We start from the raw sequence: 17,283 nt of genomic DNA on the forward strand, positions 1-17,283 counted from the left end.
AAAAACCACTCTTCACCCGTGATGCATCACAGCTGAAGGGGACTTTCCTCAGCACAACTCTTAAGAAAAGCAACATGGGCTTTGGATTTACCATCATTGGTGGGGATGAGCCAGATGAGTTTCTCCAGGTGAAGAGTGTAATCCCTGATGGGCCTGCAGCACAAGATGGGAAAATGGAAACAGGTAATTAAGATGGTTCTCTGTTCTTTTATATGAGAAGTTGATTGAGACACAGATTTCTGAGTCTCACTCTCTCCATGAATGCATGCAGTTTTCCATATGTCTTTCTCTGTTAATGTGTAAACCAGCTTTTCTATCAGAAAAGATAAACTTCTCAGATAAAACTTTCTTGTGATTTTTCTTTCTAATAATGCCACGTAGTTTATTTTTCCCATTTCACAATATTTTAAGCAAGAAAAGATCTCTGCATGCTCCTATATAAAAATGGGATACAATGTTCTTTGGTTTATAGGCTGTTTATTCGAGGGGAGTCTGTGCATGGAAAGAAAAGGAGATAGGCGGAGAAAGCACAGACTACTAAGTGCAAATTTATTTCTTTAGAAAGGATGGTTTTGCAAAGTAGTCAAAGTTGATTCTGATCCAACATTTTCATTAGAACCATGAAAACAAGAGTTTTCAGTGTGGCGTGTGGACAGCTAAGCATCTGTGGCCTACTAATAAAGAATCTGTGAAAACTAACTAAATAAAACAAACTTCCTCTTAGGCGATTTCAAGCTGCTCTTAGGATCTTGATTACCACAGGAAATATTTTCATGTCCACAGATTGATAAAGATTGGAAACCACTATCTTAAAGGTTTGCAGGTTCACATCAGGTCTATGATTGAATGAAGTATTTTTGGAGGAAGATTCACTCAGTTTCCAAGCCAGGTCCTGTAGGAGAAGACATTCAGAATGTCAGAATTATTCTAATAGAATAATTAGAGTTGGCAGGGACCACCACTCACTGCCCTGCTGCTCAAAGCAGGTTTAACTTTGTGGGTGTTCAGAGCTTCATTCATGGGACTTTAGAAAATCTTATAGGACAGAGATCCCACAGCGTCTGTGGACTCCTGTCCCAGTACTTACCCACACCCATGGTGAAGATTTTTGTTCTTTAGATCCAAGTGTGGTTTATATTGATGCAACTGGTTTCCAGTGACTGCAGTTCCGTGTTCATACCGCCCTGTGGCTGTGTACCGTCTCTCCCCAGCAATCCGTGTTCCCCAGATCAATAGGTAGGCTGCACATCACTACTGGGACATGTGCATAATTTTTCCTTCCATTTCTCACCAAGACTTTGTGGAAGAAATGATGGCTTGGGATTTATATTGCCTCTGCAGAAAATCAAGTTCATGGTGTCCAAAGTCACTGTGAAGATGAAGGGGATTTTCTAGCTTGTGGCAGATCACTGTGGGTGGACCACAACAGCAAAGTGTTACAGTACAGGAGGCAGAAACAAGCACAGAGGCACAAACAATGTGGGTTGAATAGTCCCAAGTGATTCTTCTGGAAATGTCCTTTTATCCTTCTTCTGCTGTAGCAAAGGAATGATCTGGACTGTGTATGTTCAGAATAAATCACCCTGAACTCTAATTTGTTCTGTATGACTCTCCAGGACTTCTCAATTAGGAAGTGGGAAGGTTGTGAAAAGTATTATTTTTAAAAATACAGACAGTTTGCCTCAAATCTTATTACAGCCAGCATCTGATGACAAATAGGTAAACAGAGAACTTAGAAAGAAGTGAAATGTAAGAAAGAAGTATAATATAGATTGGTGCTATTAGTTTTATAAAGAAACTAGTCTAACAGCTTTTTAATTCTCAATTCTAGTTGTGATTTTAATTTAATGCAGTTTGGTTTCCAAGAGCAAAGTTAAATTAGCTGACTAAGTGAACAAATAATACAACAGAGTTCCTGAAGTTCAGGAGATTTTAGTAACATGAATGTCATTTTCCCTAGCATTTTTATATTACCTAACACACAGGATGAGGTATTTTCCTTGTTTGCCATGGTTTAGCATTCTTAGACCCAGCACTCAAGTATAGTTGATAATACATTTGAAGTGTGGGCTGGTTATTGGTGAACTTGTTCATACGGCATTCTTTTCTCTGAAAAAGAGAGTATTGTTGTGATTTTGATGTTGAAATTGAAATTGGAGTCATAATAATATTGATGGTGATAATTGTAGTCATGGATTGTGATAAGTATATATAGGAAAAATGCGCTTTAAAATGCATAGAAACAACATTGATTTCCTTTTGGGGAGGTAATTAATTCAACTATATTAAGAATGCATGACAGAAATGTACATTCAAATACATAATTGCTGTATAATTACGTGAGCCCAATATGTACAAAATTACATCTCAGAATAAATTCTGGCCTCAGATGTACTAAGTTTTTAGAAGAGTGACAGAGTTCTGATGTAAAGTAATTAGAGAATCACAGACTAATGACTGTGGCGTCTAACATGGTTTCTGTGAGTATTTGAAGTGATTTCTAAATATGATAATGATAAACTGAAAAAAGATATTTAAAGTCAGAATATTTCTCAAAGCGCTGTTCAGCAGTGCTTGTATTTCCTGATATCCAGTCCTTTTCACACTTCCTCAAGTATGATTTCTCTCACGGTTAGACCATTTTACAATCTAATCAACTGGAGCCAGGAAGGCTTCCCAGGTTCTAGCATAGCATTTTGTTCATGAAGCTATTAAAATCTTATTTTTTAAAACTATTTGAAATTACATATGTACCTTTTGTTTGTTCGGTAGGCATCACTCGATGAATAGAACTTTCAAAATACATTGCATTTATTCTTTTGACACAAACTGTGTGGTGTTGTACCATTTATGTGCACTCCAGCTATGATCATAATCACAGGATTGATCAAAATATCCTATTGAGGCAGCAGAGCATCATAGTAGAAAGCTCAACAATGCACTATGAAAAGGATCACCACCCTTATACCCAGGTTGCTAGTGCTTCCCTTGCAAGGATGATACTTTTTTTCTTTTGGGGGGGGGGGGGGGGGGGGGGGGAGGTCAAGCAGTAAATAAAATTCTAGTGTTTCAGACCTGCATCAGATATGGGGAAAAGAGGAAGAAAAGGCAGCATCCCCTTCATCTTACTTGGTCTTGGCCTCAAGCTGAAGACACCAATGCAACAATCCTAAATTGCTAAAGAAACAAGCTCATATAAAGCTAATATTGTACCTTTGTTTTACTTCTCCACCCACAATCTAATTTAGGGGTCAGATACAAATGCCATTCAAAGACAAGGGTGAACTTACATAAGATGTTACTGTCACCTTTTAACAACCACAACGCAGTGGTTTCACCTACAGGTTTCAGAATGAAGCAATATTGGATTTCATCCCTTGAACCATAGAAGAAGCTGCCTGACACTGCTGTGATGCTGTCAGACAGTTAAAGCAGAGAGGCAAACTGAGTGCACTGAGATGCAATAAGAGATATCTAAGGCCCTGGTGATCTGACACCATCACTCAGTTCCCAGTGCTGGGCACTAAGAGCTGGCTATAATTGTCCCGGACCCACAACAAACCTCACAAGCAGACTCAGAGGGACCACATCTCAATGGATGCATCAAAACCAGCCAAAATTGCATTCCTGATCCCATTTACCAGATGTTTCAGAATTCCTAAGGGTTATTATGTCCTCATGTAAATCTAGCATCTGTGAGCTAATGGCTGTTAATAATACTGCAAATGTCTTCCTAGGACATGTTTTAGCATTTGGAGCTCAATCAAGCTGCTGGATATGAGCATTACACTCCACAGTACCTCTTGTTTACCCCAGGAAAGCCTAAGAGCTGATACCACATTCTTTCCTGAGAGGTTACACTGCTTTGTCTTGTCTGAAGCCTCATGCTACCAATAGAAAACTGCATTTAAGAGGCCCCTGAATCTCATTAAAATGCTGAGTAAACATCACTGGTAAAAGACTGTATCTACATGAAGAGATTTTTATACAGTGAGTGATTTTGAATGACTGCTGTTCTAAGGCAAACAAAGATTTAGGCCTGCAGCTGAGTCAGATAAAAGCTCAAGCTGCAAAGGCAAAAACTTCCCTACAATTCTCAAGGTTATTCAGTGGACTAGATAAACTGAAACACTCCCACATAATCAGGCTTGGGAAAGATCCTCACTCTGCATATTTCAGCACGTTCCCATTCCTTTGGTGAAAGTTTCCAGGAAACAGCTCAAAGACATGGTGAACAAGCGGTTAATTGAGTCTGTTGATGACCCTTCTGAATGATGAATAGCTGTGATCATTCCAGGTTGAACTTTCCAGAAACATATATGCATCTGCGATAAATTGTCACAGCTCAGCATAGGAAAAAGCTCATGCTTTTTCATTTCATCAGCCAAGCATACACTTGGCCAGCCCCAAGTGTAAACAATGCAGACTTGGGCTTTTTTACATGCTATTCTCTCAGGAATGGTAGCTTCAATCTATTTGTTAAGGTGTCCTACACATAAAAATTCATAAATGTAAGAAAAGGTTCAGCTGTCAGATACAGATATCTACAAGACAGATGTCTACACTTACTATATGAGTAGACATGTACTGCTTCTGGTTAACTGAATTAGGGTAAAGTCTAGAGACTAGAGATCTAGACTCTAGAGATCTATCACTCAGAATTTCTGCTGCACCTGAGAGATCTCCAAAGGGAATAAGCCAGTGGTTAGAAACACTGGAAGGAGTGACCCGTGGCCTTGCTGCTATCTGTGGGCCATAAAAATCTTCTATATGTGATGGATTTTTCAAAAAGCTGAGGTTCCTCTCAATGTAATTAAATTGGAGTAACTGCACCACTGTGTTAGACCGGTCGATGTGGATTTGTGTTATGTTCACTGCTTGTTTTCCTATATCCTCCAGCACAGGCAGCTGAGGAAACAGTACAAAACACAGCAGAAACTGTATTTGCATCATGGACAACCAAAATCATTGCATTCTCTGTTCAGCCACAACACCTACACTTCCTTTCACCAGTGATACAAGTTACATTTTCCTTTTTGTGAACCAAACAGGAGTAACTATTTGGTAGAACCTCAACATGGTTTTCTAAAACCAGTTTTCTTTCATTCCACGAGGTAATTTGGCTTTTCAAGGAGAGGTGAGTGAGAGGTCATGAGACTGGAGCTGCAATGTGAATGTTGTGGTCTTTACACCCTGCATGAGGATGAAGCCAGTAGATTCCCTGTTAGTTCATAGCTGAGGCAAATGGACATCTAAGGGCTGCACTTCACTTATTTTTCCTTTATGAAGTACACAGCATCCCACTTCATTCAATCCACTTTATAATTCTTGTCATAAAAGCTTGTGTATCTCAAATAACTAATGCTGAAACTGTTCAAAATACGTATGGGTAAAATTAATCACAAGTTCTGAGAAGGTAGACTGATGCAATGTTGCTAGTCCTCACAATTTTATCCTGAATGGCTATGTAAAAAGAATTCTTTAAAGCTCAGCTCTTTGTATTTTTTTTTCCCAAAAAGGTGACTAAATGTGAATCTTCGTTTAAATTTTGCAGTGTAAAAGTTTATATTCCTCTAGTTGCAGAGGAAATCTCTGAAGTACGACCACATCATACTTAAGAGGTTTCAAAGAGAAAGCAAAGGAAAAGATATGCCAATTCTACTATTTGTTTTATGTAATGTATTGATAACTCACTTTTGCTGGGAGAGGGATGTGACTTGTGGTTTTGAGTGCTTGATGGTAACAGTAAGAAGACGACTTGCGCTTTAGGAATATTAATAGCAATTAAGAGCTTGGCAGCAGAAAGATATTTTTTCAGTCCCCTTTTCTTCCATACTTTAAGCAATTCATTGAACTCTGCATGTAAATAGAAAGACCAGAAGATAGCACTTAGCTTGCTAGAAATCTTTAGTACTTGTGCTATTTTTTCTAATATTAGTTTTCCATTATATTTTTCATTTGTTTCTATTGCTTTCATTTAAAATGAACATGCTACAGTGGTCACAGTAATATCTATAAATTTCTTCTTGCATTAATCAAAGACCTGGGGAAAGTATCCACTTCTGTCACAATGTTACTGAATTCTAATTTTCATGAAGTACCTCTTTTAGGGTTTTCTTCATATTTTTATTCTTCCGGTACTCACCAGATTGTTAGGAACTCATTGAATGAGAACCAGAACAGAGGTGACCTAGACTAAGAAAGTGTATCCATATTTTGTATACCATGCCTGTTACTCTCTACGTCTCAGGTGTTTGCATGCATCATGTCAGATTTCTTTGATTAGCTGGTGTGATATTCAGTAGCCTGTGTTCTCCCCAAGGTGCAGAAAATCCATATGTCCTAGCTGTTCTGCCTGATACAGAGTTCGAGCTTGAGTCCATGTTACCTATCTATCAAGTTACAGAGCATTCATTAAGCACTGCATACAAATCTTTCCTATTAAAACCATTCCACTTTGCATAAATATTCCTTGAGATACAAAGAGAGCTATTGATTCTTTTTAGCTGTCATTTGGCTCTTCCCTTGAAGTCTTCAATTAAAATTATTTATACAAACTGGAAGAGTAGTTGCAACAGAGTATCTGAAAATGGACAAAATGTTCTTTAAATCACAGGAATAATGAGAAAAAAATCTTAGGAACTTCTTGTCTTCATGAGATGATTCTGGTTTTGCATTAATAGTACAAATGGAATTCAGTGGTCTCTGACTTCATATTTTGGGGTTTAGCCCTAAGGTTTGCCATAATTTAGGAATTTGGGGAATCTTCTATCTCAAGCTTTAGGCTTAATACCTTAATTTGAGGTGGTTCAAAGCATCATATTAAGGAACACAGATGCCCGAATACAGTGTCAAAAGGGAGGAAAAGTTTGCCTCCGGTGGACAACTGAGACTGACAACATTTGGGGTGCAATTCAGTTGTGTAAACATAGGTGTCTAGTGCCATTAAAAGTGTCAGAGATCCCACATAGCCTCCTCCTGCCCTTCCATGCTGCAGTCTATTGTAAGTCTATGTCATACCTGCAAATCCTATATGAACATCTCAAGTGCCCAAGGCTGTCATAAATGATATTAGACACCTACTTAAACAACCGCATCCCTCATTCAATGCCTTAAGAAGAGTGTCATTAGACTGCTTTATTTTTCCTTATCATCTATTACAGCAAGCAGTGATTGATTCATTACTGTAATAATAACCTTTTTCTGACAATTTTAAGGATATTTGTTTCCCCTAGCCCAGTTTAAATCTCACACTTGTGGTTTTATGATCACATCAAAGAAACAGCAACAACCCTTTTAAACATAATAGGCTTAATTATCTCTCATTTAACCATTCCAACAACAGCATTATAAGAAATCTGATGGTTGTTTTCAGCCACCTATAATATTTTGGTTTAGGTATTATTGGTACCCAGAAAGAATATACCAATATTAGAATTGAATAATATATATAACTTGTTTCTTTCCTATAGTGGTTCTTCTTCAAAAGACTCTTTTTTTTTCAAGTCCAGATAGTACACAGAAATGTAGCACAAATCTGAAAAGAACAGCAATCTTTCATTTTGCTTTGATAAGATCTGTGTTTATACACAGGAGACAACTCATAGAATGCATGGTTTATGGCACTGTATTTTGAAAGCAAATCACAATTGTTGACACTATAATTTGACCTATGTTTGTGAGTCCTACGAATGGTAATACACACTTGCTACATGAAACGGTAAAATACTGGACATATAAACAGGTGAAGTTCTGGGTTATGTAAGTGTACCACCCAATTTTGTGCTGGAGAGAGTATCTAAGCAGATCTGCTTATATGTAGTAATTTAATTCTAATGGCTAAACCATTTGAGTAATTCTTCCAGCACTGACTGTAGAAAGTTGAATATGTTTGATTAAAGGTGGCTGAGGTCTGAACACGTCCAGCCAGGCAACATTCCACATGCACAGCTCTGTCTTTTAATCTAACTGTTTCTCCTTTGACCAGGTTTCTACAGCAGTTGTTTTTATTAACTCAGAAGCCGAAGGTGAAGCGATTTGTTGGGAAGAGAAAGCATAATGCAGATATGATCTATAATAATATAAACAATTCTGTCTTTTATGAACAAATGCAACATAAATCATATACACAAGACACATACTCTCTGTTTAACCAAAGACGTCGTTCTCAAGCTCCGTAAGAAGAATAAACTGAAATCTGCTGGTGCTCTAAAGAGCTTATCTTAGCAGAGAATGAGGTCATAGAGAAATCAAGAAACATGGTAAATTAAAATACAAAAGAGTAAAGGTGAAAAATCAAAGAGAATATTTAGAGCACAAATTATTCAAGTATGTGCAGCCTCACTTGCATCTTAATTCGAAGTCTGACTCCATGGAAAACATGGCTGCAAAGGCCAAAAGTGTAAACAAGGATACTAAAACTATGTCATACATATTGCAGTGTGCAAAATACAAAAGCAGAAGCAATTTTAAAAGATTTTTTCTGTCTACTATCACATACTAATATATTTTTATCCCATTTTACTGTTCATAATGTCATACACAACACAAGTGTGTATGATAAATCTCAAAAGCCCATAGATTCATTCTTCACTTTGTATGAACTCCATCATACAAAATCTGCAGATTCTGCTGTTAGGATATTTAACATAGGCCAGGAGATAATAAATACATTGTCATAATCCTTACAGTTATTAGGACAGTTTCTGTAAGTTTTGCAAGTTTCCAATTAAGTAAATAGTCTGCAGTGAACTCAGTAGCTGCCAAAAGCACTGCAGTTGCTGAAATAACTTTCTTCCTATCAAATATTTTTAACATATATCTCTCATGATTTGTCTATTTGTATGAAGAGACCAAAATACACATTGAAAATAACAGTCATCATCATCTCATGTAATATTTCATTCAATAAATTATGACATCTTGTTTCTCAACAAGAATGATTTGGGAGGGTGAAAGAGCTTCTATCTAGAATATAAAGAGGTGACAGGGAAAGTGAGAACTTCAGATTGGACTAACAAAATTAATAATCTAGAACTGTATTTTTCAATATCATCAGTCATGTCACCTATGATTTCCTTTTAATTTTGTTGTTTTGGCATATAGGGCTTTATTTTACCTTTCAATTTTCAAAGCAGAAAGTAAACATTCAGCTGAGCTTCAGAGGTTTTTCTTTATTTTGTATTAAAAATTAAATAGATTAAGAATGCATAATCACCTCCACTTCCACACTGGTGCAACCAAATACAGTCTGCATTAAAATCTGGGAGTTCAGAAATTCAGCTTTTCATTTGCATTTAACTATTATTTGAGAACAAATTTTAAAGCTAAAATTTAAAGCAAATTTTAAACCCTTTGAAAATTTAAGAATAAAGTAAGTGATGACTGTTAAGATACAATTTCTGCTGTATATTTAGAATGTGAAATATCTTTATTGACAGCTACCAAATATTTTGCTTGAACAACTTAAAGTTAACATCCCTGTACCTGAATGTCCCCATCCAAAAGGAGAAATATAGTCATTTTTGTAAAGTCCAATAATTATTGCAGTTAGCAATTCTCATCATAACTACTACAAATGTTAGTGAGGAGAAGTCTAATGGAGTTCAGCTTAAGATATTTAGGCCGAATACTGTATATGTCCAATTATGTGGTATACATTAAAGCAGAAATTCATGTTTAATCATATGTAGATGAATTTTTTGTCATTCTCTGAGTTTCTCGTTTGACACATGGCATAAGGTAAAAATAGAGTCGCATTAGAGAAGAAGAAACATTTTCAGGCATAGAAATCATTTTCCAGGAGCTCTGTGAACCTTTAACTAATGGGGGTTACACAGACATTTCAAGCAATTTTGTTTTGAGTTCACTTCTAAAGCATCTTTCACTGTCTATTGCCAGAATCCAGACATTAGCAGAGATGCACCTCTCATCTGACCCTGTTCAGCTGTTCACATAGCCTTTGTAAGAAGAGCAAAGTTTATTCCAGCACTTACGCAACTGCCTCTTTGTAACTGATGGTTCTGACATTTTAAAAAATGCCTTGTTTATTTAAAAACCTGTAATGGAAATTTCTCAATAACACTGAGAGCACTTTCCAAACCAGTAGGTGGGCATGAAGTTAATCCTGATTAAAAGTGAAAAGCCCCTAGAAAATTTCATCCAGCCTTTTCTCTGTCTGCTCTGCAATCTTCTCCCCTCCAGCACTGACATAGGTGTGACAGTGATTCTCAGTTGGTGAATGGAGGTGGAGCTCGGGATGCAATGCTGCTGCTGTGTGCCCTGTGAGTGCAGCGGCAAGAAGCTGCCTGGGCAACACTTGATTATGCTCATCTCTTCCTTCAGTAGATTCCACAGGGGAGCAGCTCCCCTAAACACTGCTCCTCCATCATGCCCAGATAAGTGAGAACTGTGTACAGGAGCCAGATGAATTCTTGGTGACTGGAGGTCAGGAGCTTTGCCAGGTCTCAGCTATCAGTCTCAGGGGGTGATTAGAGGGTGGAGGAGAATGTGGTCCCATCCCCAGAGGCTGAGTGCAGGACTGGGAGAAAACTGACTGGACTAGGATTTGCTGGAGCTGAAGATATGACAGTTTCTTCTTCTTCTGCAGGCAGGCAGGGAGAAAAGCCAGTAATTTTATGCTCAGAGGTGGCTGGAGAGTGGGTGTTTATATGCATGTGCTTGGAGAAGGAGGCGGGAGAGGGGGGGGGCAAGGGACTAAAGAAAAGAAGAGAAGGAGCTCTGCAAGAAAGGTCTGAGAGCAGTGATGTGAGTACAGATTTTTTAAACACTGACACTTTCACTCTTTTTGAGGTATTGCTTGCTTCTTCAGCTCCTAATGAAAGTAAATTAAAATTCTTTGTTTTCAGCTAATTTCTGCTGCTTTAAGATCAGCATCATTGTATACAGTATTTGCCAAGACTTTCTTTGCCATAACTGTGGAGCATCTCCTGTGGTACTGTTGTGGTACTGCTGAGAAAAAGTCAGAGAATAATGGACACCTTTTCTTGGTAGGTCTGTTCCTTGTTCATAGGCTAATAGTGTCATGAAGCATGCTGGGTTATGCTGCTGCTCTTTTATTCATCATCTTTTCTATTCCACCATATATTCCAAATAACAAGTCTCGATAAGCAAAGGCTATCCCCAGCTGATGATTATTGTCCTGAATCCTGCGAATCCATCAGCTCTGCAGAAGCTGGCCGGGCTGACCTGGGGTTGCCTGTGCCATGGTGAGGAGTGAAAGAGCACAAGAAAAATTGGTGGTTTCTTGCTGGAGCAATTCAGAGAAAGCAGGCAGCAAAAGAAGGTGGGAAACTGGAAAAAAAAAAAGGAAATTGAGGGAACCTGACAGTGCTTTCATGTGTTGTAAGGTGCAGGTTATAGTTTAATAGAAACTTCATTGTGATTGTATGGGAATGACAGACATGCTGGATGTGCAGGGCGACATTAATCATACCACTGTCACTGGCATGTTACTAGGTTTGTTCCCCTGATATTGGCCAGAGTGCCAGCCAGGGCTCTTGATACCCATCTTCAATGGAGCCTGGTTGACTTTCTTCCACTGAAACTTCCAGAAAAGTGCAGGTACCACAGGGCAGCCTGGTGGGCTCAAGCTGGTTGTGCCTAGGCAACTGGAGAGGAAGGCATCCAGGCACACACATGGACACTGCCTCCTGTCAGACCTCATCACTGACACCAGAAATCACCCGTGTATTTAACCTTGTTGAATTAATGAGAGGGTTTAAGGGTAGATTCCTCTGTAAAATTCCACATGAAATTCATGTGACACATGGTACCAAAATATTTACCACATTTGTGTTTGTATTTCTTATATCATTTTGGAACATTGCTTTATTTTAGGGGGGTTGTTCTAACATAAACAGGAGAAGTTAAAAATACTATCATGTTACCTCTGGTCATTTTGCAGACAGGTTAGGATGGCAGCATCATTACTCAGAGTTCAAAAACACTTTCTGTTTTTTTTTTTATAGGTTGTTTTCAAGAATCTGTTTATTCTCATTCCCATTATTTTCTACATATCAGTATATTTTTTAGGCCAGATTTGATTGCATCAAAAGGGAATGCCGCTTATTATATAAGAAACTCAAGTGTTTCTAGTGCAGTTCCTGCTTATTTAAAGAAAATAGTTCTGAATTGTTTGGGGAAAAGAAGGGTAATAATAAGAATTGCATTTGAGTAAGTGTTCATGTCAAAAATGCTACTCCATCCGAGGTGCCAAGCAGATAGATTTTTCCTTTAGACTGTACAGTGTTGTAAACATTGTCCATAATCTGTGCAGTTCTGAATGCAGGATTGTGGTATTTAAAATCATTTCATTTGCTACAAGAATAATGAATTCTTCTTTGCTAGAGCATAGTATATGTAATAGCAAGTCAACTGGAAGTAGTATTTTTCCAAAATGTTGACAAATTTTTTAAAAGATTCAGACTGAAAATAAAACAAACTTAAGAAAATTTAACAGAGAAACAAAACCATAATTTGTTTTTTAGAGATTTTTAATTTAAAAAAATTGCCATTTAGCAAAATGGCCAAAACCTGGCAGTTTCTTTTAGCTAACCACAACCTAGAAAAAAATCTCAGAAACCACATTCTTTATATAACCTCTTTTTACCAGCTGCATCAACTTTCTGTTTATCAAAGCTCCTAATGGTGAGAAGTCTCTTGAAGTTTGTAAAGCAACATGCATGTTTGCAGTGCACGCATAGGCAAACGTGTAGTGTTGCAGCATTACTGGTGTTCCAGCAGCGACACAGGTATCAGTGCTCCCCCAGGCCACACAGCACCCCAGGTCTTTTTACAACAGTGTCTTACGCAGCCATTTTCAAAGGCCAGAGTTTCACCTCACTCATGCAATTCTATTTGACACTTCCAAAGATATAATACTTTTTTCTAATTTCAGCCTATTACAGATAGTTCATTATAAAACAATGGTATGCATATCATGTGTAGTGCAGGTATCTGGATGTATCTGAATGCGTTAAATAGTAACATAACATTGGTTATTAGTTATTATTGGTTATTATATATTATTATTATTATATAACCAATATATATTGCATATTGTATAAACAGTATAATTAATGAAGGCAAATTAATTCCATAATATTAATATATATACACCAATATTATATAACCAATATATGTATTATACAACCAGTATATATTATTAAATAACCAATAATTATTATTATTCGTTATAACCAATATTGGTTATAATACTAATAGCAGATGTATGTGTATGATGAAGTGCTGTTCTGTGTCTGTCAGTGGGTAGGTGTGCTGAACCTGTATCTCTGTAAAAATATACATGTGCATATATGTTCCATATATATGCATATATTATATTCCGTATAATTGCATATATATGCAATTTTCCATATATGGAAAATTAGCCCATAGCAGAAAAGAATGCATCTGTTTTTAGGAACTAGGGGAGGTAGATGAACTATAATATTATTTCATCCTATCAAATATTCTTACAGATGTATCACTGAAGGGCTCCATGCCATGGAACAGTCACTTTTACAGTGATCAGCCTATCCCAGGAATATGGATTTGACTTTCTGACATAGAAATATATCCACATATGGATGTTAACTTCATTTTTTATGTGTGTGTTAGAATTAGGAGCTCATTTTCTTCCAGTATGAATTGTGATTTGAACAGAACCCATTCTGGGTTTTCCCAGTTCTAGGTCTTTGAGAAGTTCAATGCAGGAGTGGCATTAGCCATAGAAATCAACATCAAGTTCTCCTTCCCTCTCTGTCTCTCTCCCAGATACACACATAACTGGAATATAGCTGAGGGGGAAAGCCAGTCCAACTAGAGGAAAAAGGAGGGACTAGAGCAAAGACCGCAAAGCAAAGGATAAAGCATGCTCTCCATAAAGACTGTATCAAAATCTGCTTGCAAACACATCAAATGCATGTAGAAAACATTTAATCTATAATTTTTCAATTTGAAAGTTTTATTTTTGAGTATTTAATAGATATCATAAAAGACACTTGAAAAAATCAGTCTCTGAGGAAGACGGGAAGGGGAAGGTCAGTGTGTTTACTCAGTGGCTGATAGCCTTCCTGTGGCTATGAAAGCAGCCCTATGTTGACAGAGTGATGCATAATACCTTGTACTGTATAATTCCATCCACTTCAACAGACTTCAGCAAGATTTTTACTCTTCCTTGCAGTGGCAGCAGGGTCTTCTCACAAATCTTAGAAATGGCACTGGCTACCATGAGTTTTTCGACTTCTGTTTGCATCTTGCAATAGCAAGTTGTAGGGACAGGCTATATATCAAACCTGCTCCTTCAGGTGAATTTAAATTTCTCATGCACTGTAGCTTTCCATCATTGCTATCAGTGGTGGACTTAGACCACCACCACTGGAAAAAAAGAGAAATCAATTTAGCTGGAAGAAAGAGAAATCACATTAAGCTCATATAATTTTTATTCCTCTTTCACCTCTTTACATTTCAGTCAATTTGATGCAACAGTATTAATTTGCCATTAGATGAAGGCACAGCTCATATTTTTGTGTTTGAATTAGGCAGCACATCTGTTTTTTTAATTTGGGAAAGTGAAGCATTTGAGGAAATTGCAGAATGATCACATAACTAATTTCTCTTTTAATGGCGACAGCTTTTAATCTCTTTCATGTCTTGTTGGCACATCTGGGTCTTACTTAGGTATTCAAAATCTTTGTTATGCCTCGAGAGCATCTTTCCCAAATGGATTCTATTTGTGCAAGTGAAAAAGAAGAATATATTATCAGTCATCCTTAACAGCCTCGCTTTTGCACTACATGAAAATAACCATACAGACAAGTAGTCGTTCTACACCTTTTCATAGTTGGGGAGGGGTAGAATCCTTTGGTAGAAGAAATGCAGAGAGTGGGTAAGAACCTAGTTGGGAAAACACTTAGTTATAATCCAAAGTAGAACCTGGCTAAACTCCAGTAGAGGAGAAGCACATCTCTTATGTGCAAATAGTTCTTCCCTGTACATGCAGAAGGCTTGAGATCGGACCTGAATATGATCTTTAACTTTACTCATTTTAACAATGGTATCATTTTTTGGACACCAGGACAGAGTCATTAGTAGGTTTGGAGAACGTGCTCTTTGTAAGATTGTCTACTAACAAGAAAAGACTGTGCAAATACAGAAGTGCCTTTCAGCTTCCTTGGCCAGCATGTAGGGCAGGAGACACTGAAACCAGAGGGATTTTTTCTACATTTTCTCCACACCATTAGGTTTCTCCCTTCATTGCTTCTAGTATTTGCTTTTTTCTCTATTTCCATGTCACTTAAATAACATTATCAGTTCCACTATTCCCAGCCCTCTTGTGCTAGGCTGGCTTTGAGGGATTTCTGGTGCTATGGTGCGCTTTCTGATAGCAACAGCCTAAAGCTGGACAAAGAGGCAGATGGTCTCAGCTCTATCAGAGTAAAGGCTGTCGTGTGCCTTCAAGCCCAAGTGAACACAGCTGGAAGAAAATGTGCCAGCAGTGGTTATCAGCAACACTGCACAAGAGAAACAGCTATGCTTGCTGTTATATAAATTCAGGATTGCTTCAGAATCCAAAGCATGTTCTCCAGTTTCCAGACTAAGTAGACCACTGATTCTCCCTCTAATCACTACACTTTCTGAAGCTCCCTGAAGCTATGCAAGTGTGAAACTACGCATACCTGTTGTCCAAAAGCACCTTTGAGAGGAATTCTACTGGGAGCATTTTATGGCGTTCAGCAGTTATTCCACAGGTTATTGCAATAAATCCTGGGGGACAGTGAAAGCTGAAAAAGAAAACAGATCACGGCTAATACCAAAATTAATGTCCTGTCTTTTTATGGTCTTTATCCTGTATCAAATAAGCACATTCAGAAGCCATATATCCCTAGCATTTAAAATAAATCATAGAAGTAATGTTAGCAATTGTACTGTAGTGACATTATCAGCATGGTATCAGATTTTTCATCACATAAGCCTCCTTTGCTGCCCCCGGGTTAATCAGTATACTCCTTGCCATGGGAATGCTAACAGTGCTGTTACAGTAGTTCTGTCATGAGGGATAACACTATACATATTTTTGGAGTGATAGTGAAAAGACTGCATAGTTTTATTCTCAATGGAAATAAAATATCAGAACTTCTCAGAATTTGTTTCTTCACAGTATTTACCTATAATTTCACTTCTTTATTAACCCTGAAGATCCAGTCTTGACAAAGTTTCAGTAGCAGTTTCCAGTGTTCCAGGTTCACTAGAGGTTAAATGTATCGATTCATTGGTTCATTGGTTTGTCTTTATGTATCTAAAATTTGAAAAGGCTAAAACAATTTCAGATTCCTTATTTAGAAAAGCTAAAGGACTGTCTCTTTGAAAATGCTGTCATTTGGTCTTCTAAATATTATCTGGGAACATAATATATAAATTTTAGTAGTAAAAATTAAGAAAAAATGTTTCGTAGTTGTAACATTTATGACATTGTTTTCAATTATTGTAAAAACTAGTTCTATTTAAAGGTTGATTTATTGTCCTATGAAAAGGTACTCATTCCCCCTGCTATATCTGCTGTAAAATTCATGAAATCTAAACACACAAAGTCAAACAAACAGTGAATTTATTCACCCAGCCATGCTTAGTTTGCTGGTAGGACAGTTATTTATAGTGATGTCTGTCTTGTTAGTGTCAGCAGCGCCAGCTTTGGTTTGAGCAATTCATAAAGACAAATTGGGGTTTCTTTTCGTGAACTTTTATCTTCTTGACTACAGTAAATGTGGAAACAATAAAAATTGGCAAGGATTCCTGCTTTCATTTTTATACCTAGGATTGTTTGAAGTTTTTTAGTTTAAACTTAGGTGGATTTCTTCTGATTGTGATCCCCATTGAAATTAATAACTATCATTTAACTGTATTTCTAAAAATCACTCATAAATATAGCAGACACTTACTGTGGTTTTTTGTCTGGAAATTGCTTTCTAGCAGGGCATGTATGTGAGCATTGTGTCCATGCAAGCCTGAAAAATTAATAATTTCATACTTGAGCTGTCATAAGAAGTAGAAAGAACAAAATCAGTTGTAACACAAATTGCCATCTATTTTTAAAACATCAATTTTTGGAGCAGGATTCACCAATATATTCCAGGGGTTTTGTGCCTTCCTGAGGCAGGACAGGGCTCTTAGACATGCAGCCAGTTAGGGTATTTTTAAAAACCAGGAAGAGCAAAACACCCAGCACACATCAGCTTCCTTTCTGCTTTCTCTAGCACTCTG

The 17,283-nt window shown here is 37.4% G+C and overlaps 1 protein-coding gene across 16 annotated transcripts in view; it reads left to right on the forward strand.

Annotated features, from left to right (window-relative positions):
* The window catches only part of MAGI2 (membrane associated guanylate kinase, WW and PDZ domain containing 2), a 738,716-nt gene that overhangs the window by 591,238 nt on the left and 130,195 nt on the right, over positions 1 to 17,283 (forward strand). For all 16 annotated transcript variants that reach the window (XM_061467329.1, XM_061467328.1, XM_061467330.1 and 13 more), the window contains one exon: positions 1 to 183. In XM_061467329.1, coding sequence (XP_061323313.1) covers positions 1 to 183 — 183 coding nt within the window. The remainder of the gene's footprint in view (positions 184 to 17,283) is intronic.

Source organism: Pezoporus flaviventris, unplaced genomic scaffold, assembly GCF_033815535.1.
Source record: "Pezoporus flaviventris isolate CSIRO_AGI_PZ_B2104156 unplaced genomic scaffold, CSIRO_AGI_Pfla_v1 ptg000045l, whole genome shotgun sequence".
Classification (NCBI taxonomy): domain Eukaryota; kingdom Metazoa; phylum Chordata; class Aves; order Psittaciformes; family Psittacidae; genus Pezoporus; species Pezoporus flaviventris.